Genomic DNA, 7214 nt, shown 5'->3' with positions numbered 1-7214 from the left:
CTCCTACTCATCTTTCAGGGTTTCACCTAAACATCATACTTTTTATTTAAAGTCTTCTCTTAAGCCCTCCCATCCTCTCCCAGTGTGGTTGAGTGCCATTTCTCTATACTACTGTAATGCTCTATATACATTATAATCATAGACTTCCTCACACTGATTGAAGATGTCGATATGTGCCTGTTTCTTCTTGGATTTTGAGCTCCTTGAGATCAGCAATGACACCTTGCTGCTTTTATACCTTGTTATTTAGCATATCACCTGGTTCATAGTAATTGCTCAAATGCTTGTTCAACTACACCGAACAGTGGAAGAAAAGTAAAAATGCTCAACAGAGGAGAATCCAAAGAGATTTGAAAAGAAGTGGTTGGGAATGGAGTAAGGATGACACATTATAGGACAACTTTGAATAGAAGAGAAGTCTTTAACGATGTGCCTAAGAGGAAGCAGGTAAAGATGGAGACCAGTGAAAGAGGTAGGAAATGAAGGGAGTTTCAGGCTGAAGGCTCAATTCAATAGGTGAATGAACAGAGTGACTGTTCAACTAAAACTTGGTAAAGTTGGTGGCAAGGAAATATATGTGACATATTTGCTGGGAAAGTAAATGCATATCTTAGATGCAAAGACCCTGGAACCATTTTATTCTGGAATGTGGCATCTCCTAAGGCTTATTCATATACTTGAAATTCTTTTTCGAGGCAAAGTTTTAGATACACTTGTGGTATTTTCTCTGCGTGTGTGTGCAAATGCTTGTGCCTGAAGATCTTTGCTTTTCTGCCAGGTTGCAGACTTGCCACTAGAGCTGAGATTGGTCATTGTGACATTGCCGTTCATGGAGTCCAGTGAAGCATGACTCACGGCAATGCTGCTCACGCTATGGGAAGAATAACTGTAGATCATCTTGAGAAAGGCAGACTTTGTGTTAATATCTTGCTTACAAATAATAACATAGCATTTGGGGAAGAACGTGCAACACAGGATTCCATAGTTAGATATTAATATGACAATAATCTCCACAGCTGGTACATATTTGCCAAATGTGGTAGCATAGATAGGGATGAATGTGATCCAAGCTATGAAGTAAATGAGCATGCCGAATGTTATGAATTTGGCTTCATTGTAATTCTCAGGTAATTTCCTGCCTTTGAAAGCAAATATGAAGCAAATGAAGGCCAGGATGGCAATGTAGCCCAGCATGGTGCCAAATGCAAGTATGGATCCCTCCTCACACTCCAGGATGATGACTCTGGGCAAGGAGACATTCACCTCTACAGTAGGTGCTGCAAAGATTAGCCAGAGTGTGCAAATGACAACCTGGATCCCCGTGCAAGTGAAGATAATAAGGATTGGTTTATAGAGGAACTTCAGAAATTTCTGTAATTTGGGATCAAAGCTGAAGGCTAGCAAAATTTTCAGGGACTTCGTCAAAATGCAGGAGATGCAGAGAGTAAAGCTCACTCCAAACAGTGTCTGCCTGGTTTTACATGTGAAGTCTTGTGGTTCTCCAATGAAAAAGCTCGTGCTGGCAAAATTGAGGAAATGACAGAGAAGGATCACATAGCAAATTCTTAATCCCCCAGATGATTTCACAACAGGTGTGTTCAGGTTTCTTGTAAATATTATGCCAACAACCAGAACAAATATGATTCCCAGTAGGGAGAGGATCAAGAGCAGGATGGCCAAGGAGTCATTCCAGTTGAGATATTCCACTTCCTTTTCAAAGCACATAGTGCTCCTAACAGGGGCCCAGTGAGTTTCATTGTTGCATAAAAGGCAGTGAGGCATATCTAAAAGACAGAGGAGATGCAGTTACATTGTCAACATTTAAACTAGGTGATAGTCCACAATACTACAAATGAGATTCGCCTTCTGTAATAGTTCCGACTAGAGAACAGATATAGATGATTGTCACGTTGGTTACTTATTAAAATAAAGCATGCTCAAACTTAAAGAAAGTGAGAGAGAAAGGGTAAAATTGAGGAGAAAGGAAAAGAAAGAGAATAAAGAGAAAGAAAAAAAAAGCCAGCTGGATTGTGAATGTTTAAGAGATGAATATACTCAGAATACATGCTAGCTTCTTATGCATTTGCTATTATAGATGACGGTTCCAGCACTCTTAAGAATAAGGCTTTGGAATCAGACATAGCTTTTCTTATCTCTTCCACTTACAATTCCTGTAAACTTGAACAAAGTAACGGAACTTTCTGAGCCTGTTTCAGAATCTCCCATATTTCAAAAAATAATAAAATGAAAAGACTCTGCCTTGTTGGGGTGCCGTACTCAATGAGATAATAAATGTAAAATGCTTCACACAGACCATTACACATAGTAGACCCTCAATGTATGGGAGCTGCTATTGTGAATAAGGGTGCAATTCTTTTAAAAGCAGAGGCAATATGGCTAGGTTACTCTAAAAGCTTGAAGTCTCTTTCTAAAAGTGAGATAATGCAAAATTGCAGTCAATGGCAATTGATGAAGAATTAAAGTTTATTTTTTCTCCAAGTAGTGGGTAAATCGGAGCCTCTCATACTGGAAGTGATAACTTTGAAAAGTATTTATGCTGATTCTGGCTGCAGAGCAGCACAAACAGTTGACATTAGAGTTGTGTCTCTAGAAGTGATATTACATTTGCTCCCCATTCCAGTCACCCAAAGTTGGTGAGTCCCAGCTGCAACCAAAGGGCTTCTGTCAGGGCATTCATCTGATTACACCCCACAGTGCCTGTACAACTCTTTAAAAATTTGTGTTCTCTTCTTTATTAACCTCAAAGTAAGGTTGTATTTCTGTTTATAAACTTCATGACCCTTCCAGCCTTCTCCTCTTTCTGAACTCTATTCCCCTAAAAATACCTGTTCTATTCTGTTTGCCCGGTAACCACAGTTGCTAGTGTCTGTCATTTCATTCGTCCAGTAGACATTTACTGGCCTCATCTAAGTATGAGAGCTGTGTGTTAGAGAAGTAGAAAGGAACAGCAGATGGTATCCGTTTAGGCTTTCCTAACTCCTAGCTTATCCTCCAAGCTGTCTTCAGTCTTCTACATTTCTACATTTGTTCTTGGAAGCGACTTACCCTGGTTACCAAAAGAAAACCCAGATACAGCCTTTAAAGAGTCCTGTACATCTTTATGGAAAATAAATGTTACATACTCCTTGGTGTTTTTATTTCTCTCACTTGGAAGATAGTTGCAAGTTACCATGTTGCCTGAAAAACTCCCTCCCTAATGATCTAATTTTAGGCGGTGGTACAGCATTTTATTTATTGATCATTTAAATGCTCATTTCCACTAATATAAACATTATTAAACATACCGAGGAATGGGAAAATTTTAAATGTGAGATAATAAAGTGCAGATACATATAAAGTTCTGATACTCTCAGGTTGGAATAAATGGCATTTTTTTGTGACACAATAACAGAACATGAATCTTGGAATATTTTCATTGGTATACTTTTCTCCTTGAAGCCAATAAGCAAAAAGAACAGGCTTCTGGGGACTATTCCAGTTCTGGAGTTCTCAGCTTTTCTACAAGATGAATGGGAATGCTCTAACAAACAAGGAAATCTGATGCTTTTAAATTAGGCTTAACTCCAGGGAAAGTGCTCATAGTTTTTTTTAGGCTCCTAAGGCTGCTGACCTCACTCTCATACTTTAATTTGTGTATTTTGCTTTCATCTTGTTAAATTTTTAAAGATAGGGTTGGCAAACAGTTACCAGCATCTCATCCCTGTCAATAGTTGGTCCCTTGTCTCACAGAAGAAGTTGCTTTCAGGTTTAACTTTTGCTTCTTGGTAGACATAATAAGATCGCCAGGATGTGCACACCTGTTTCTCAACTCCAGGTGCTTCTGGGTTTCTATTATGTTTAGTTAATTCAACGTTTACTTATTTGTATTTTTTTGTACCTCAGTTACAAGCCAAGCACATCTGTATAGGGATACATGGACAAAATTGACGGAGAATTTGCATCACTTTAAGAGTTGCATACTTTAGAAAATATGAGTGAAGGGATGACATTTTCCCTTGGAAGTAAAGTAACTTCTACATCTCTATTGTTTATTGGCTGTGCACCTGTTGACACAAGAGAGCAAATTCCAAGATAAAATGAAACTTCACTGGAATTTAATTTCACAGGAGCATGGGAAGCTTTTTAAATTTTTTCAAATGAAAATTTTTCATTTTTCAAATGAAAAAACAAACCAAAATCAAATTCATGCATAGAAACAAAAAAACCTAAGAGGAATGATTCAGATGTATCACTGTCCATGTGGAGCGACTGTAATTACCTGTCTGATTACTGTAGTGATTTTCAGGACAGTTCTCACATTCATAGCAACAGATGTGTTGACTTCTTGTAGTTTTCTTCATTTGCCCAGGACTGCATTCCTTGGAGCATTTAGATCGAATTTGCTATATTAAAAGTGAAAAAAAAATCACAAGTAAATTTGTAAAAAGAATTATCCTAATCAATTATCCTTGGCTTAATTTAAGATATATTCACTAAATACTATTTTGGTCTGTTTTCATAGGATTATAGAACCTTTTTGCCATCTTGGGAAATGTAAACAAGCTTTTAAGATAGAGAAGCTGCTTTAAGAAGAACACAGTTTTTGTCGCATTAAAACTTCTGTAAGCAAATTATGGAAATTAGCCCTTTCAGAAAGTCCCTAGTAGAGGGAGAAATGTGTAATGCTAGAACTAAAGAAAATAATGATGGTTTGGAAAGTTTCAATCCCATGTTGAATGACAGATTCCACTAGATAAGAAAATAGCGGCTGGGCGCGGTGGCTCAAGCCTGTAATCCCAGCACTTTGGGAGGCCGAGACGGGCGGATCACGAGGTCAGGAGATCGAGACCATCCTGGCTAACACGGTGAAACCCCATCTCTACTAAAATGCAAAAAACTAGCCGGGCGAGGTGGCGGCGCCTGTAGTCCCAGCTACTCGGGAGGCTGAGGCAGGAGAATGGCGTGAACCTGGGAGGCGGAGCTTGCAGTGAGCAGAGATCCAGCCACTGCACTCCAGCCCGGGCGACAGAGCAAGACTCCGTCTCAAAAAAAAAAAAAAAAAAAAAAAAAAAAAAAAAAAATAGCAAATGGCTAGATTTTTGTATTCTTTAAAAGAAAGTTCTTATCATGCTGGCAAGGAACATGTCCTGTCTGACTCTAAAAAATACAAAAAAAATTGAGTTCAAAATAAAATTTAAAATTTAATACTCTAATATTAGAATATTAGACTTAAAAGACAGCCCTAAATATATAATATTTAAATAATCTTGAGAATTCAAGTTATAATTTGTATGTCACAATTTGAATTACATGCAGTGTTCTACTTTTATGGAACCCTAGCTAGCAATTCTTTGCATTTCAGCTATGTTATTCTCTATTCACAGTCCCTTTTTCATGGCATATCTTGTGAGAGAAATCTGCTTTGTCTTGTCACTTTTACCGTTGGAGCATGGCAGAATGGTTAAATGAGTCTTTCTCAAGATTCTCTTATCCATTATTTCCTACTCTGGAACACAATTGAAGTACTAAGCTAACCAGTCTTTCTCTGGAAGATACAAATGATCTGTCTGAGATAGAAAAGAAAAGACTCAGTAGACCCTGGGTCTGCAAGCACTGGTTTTCTTCTCCTCTCCACTTATTGCTGACCTGGGTTTTCAGCAGGTAGTATATATGCCTTGAGAATTCCCCAGGGTAAACTTTTGAAGTATCCACTCTCCTGGAGGGTGCTCAGAGGACACGAAAGGATTTAACTACGAGATAAAGCCAGACATTGTTAGGGTCCCTTCTCTCCCTCCGCATCAAGAGCAAAGACAGTCTAAAATCTTGTACTGATGACTTTAGGCTTCAATTGATTTAGGATTATCTGATGTTTTGTACTATGAGTTCTTGTGACTTACCAGAAATGTCAATACCCCAACTAGCCTACAAATGGACAAATCCAGAAATCTGACCTAAATGATTTCAGATATTGTTGATTTTTAGTGTATTCTTGAAATAATTATAGGTGTCTCCATCAGAAAGGAAGACTTGTCTCTCTGTTCGTAGTGGTCAGCCCCTTCCATTTAGTCACTAAGAGCCTCACATAATTACCTGTCATTCTATCACTTTCTCTTCATTAAGTGAATTCCCTACAGAGTCTGGAGATAAGTATTGATAGCAATTAACAGTGTTTCTTGCAAAAATAATAGCCATCTCTGTATTCAAAAAGAAAATGAATCAGAGCATGTTTTAAAAGTTTCAGTGTGAGTTACGGTGTTTAGCAGAGTGCTGGGTTCGTAACGTAGTTGTGAGGATAATGGTAAGAAAAATGAAGATGATGACAGTGAAAGTTTGAGAACACAGAAGAATGGCTACATTTCTGTCTTTCAAGGAAAAGGTGTCTTGCTTTACAGCCAGGGGAAATCAGATGAAGGAAAATGGTTTACAGCATTACTATGTTCATTCTTTCATTCACCAAATATTGGTTGAGTGCCTATCTATGTTAGGCACTGTTCTAATTGTTGAAACCACAGTGGGGAATGAAACATAAATATTTAGCTCATAGAACTTAAGTTCTAGTTGACAAGAGTGACAGAGTTAAAATAAGCAGAATGTACAGAATGACAGAAAGTTGTAAGCTAAGGAGAAAAATAAGGATAGGACAGTGAATAAGAACTACTAGGTTGATGTTGCAATTTTTAAATAAGGTGTCCAGAGAAGGCCTCACTGAGGTGGTGACATTTTAGAAAAGACAGAAAGAAATAAGAAAACTAACCACATGAACGTCAGAGAAAATTATTATAGGCAAAGGAAATAGCAGGGGCAAAGTGCTTGGGCTATGAGAAGGGAAGACATGCATGGAAGACAAAAAGCCTGTGGAGATTGCAGGAGGCGGATACAGTAAGGGGAGGGTGGGAGATAAGGTGAGGGTGGTACTGGGGGTAGATTGTGCAGAATTTTTAAAGACACTGGCTTTTACCCTCAGAGAAATAGGATGCCATCAAAGGATTCTGTGCAGAGCACTATGTTTTACAGGACCACTTGTATCTCTGTTTTGAAAACAGACTGGGCCGGGCGCGGTGGCTCATGCCTGTAATCCCAGCACTTTGGGAGGCCGAGACGGGCGGATCATGAGGTCAGGAGATCGAGACCACCCTGGCTAACACGGTGAAACCCCGTCTCTACTAAAATACAAAAAAAAAATTAGCCGGGCGCGGTGGCGGGCGCCTGTAGTC

General features: G+C 38.7%; 1 protein-coding gene across 3 annotated transcripts in view; it reads right to left on the bottom strand.

The window, feature by feature from the left end:
- Positions 1 to 612: 612 nt before the first annotated feature.
- GPRC6A (G protein-coupled receptor class C group 6 member A) overlaps positions 613 to 7214 on the bottom strand; it is a 28915-nt gene continuing 22313 nt past the window's right edge. For all 3 annotated transcript variants that reach the window (XM_017855454.1, XM_017855455.1, XM_017855457.1), the window contains 2 exons: positions 4280 to 4403; positions 613 to 1784 (listed from right to left, as the gene is read on the bottom strand). In XM_017855454.1, coding sequence (XP_017710943.1) covers positions 670 to 1784; positions 4280 to 4403 — 1239 coding nt within the window. In that variant the 3' untranslated portion in view covers positions 613 to 669. The remainder of the gene's footprint in view (positions 1785 to 4279; positions 4404 to 7214) is intronic.

Source organism: Rhinopithecus bieti, unplaced genomic scaffold (assembly GCF_001698545.2).
Source record: "Rhinopithecus bieti isolate Rb0 unplaced genomic scaffold, ASM169854v2 scaffold_41207, whole genome shotgun sequence".
In the NCBI taxonomy this organism is placed as follows: domain Eukaryota; kingdom Metazoa; phylum Chordata; class Mammalia; order Primates; family Cercopithecidae; genus Rhinopithecus; species Rhinopithecus bieti.
Note: the sequence above shows the minus strand (reverse complement) of the source record. Positions and strands in the feature narration are given on the sequence as shown.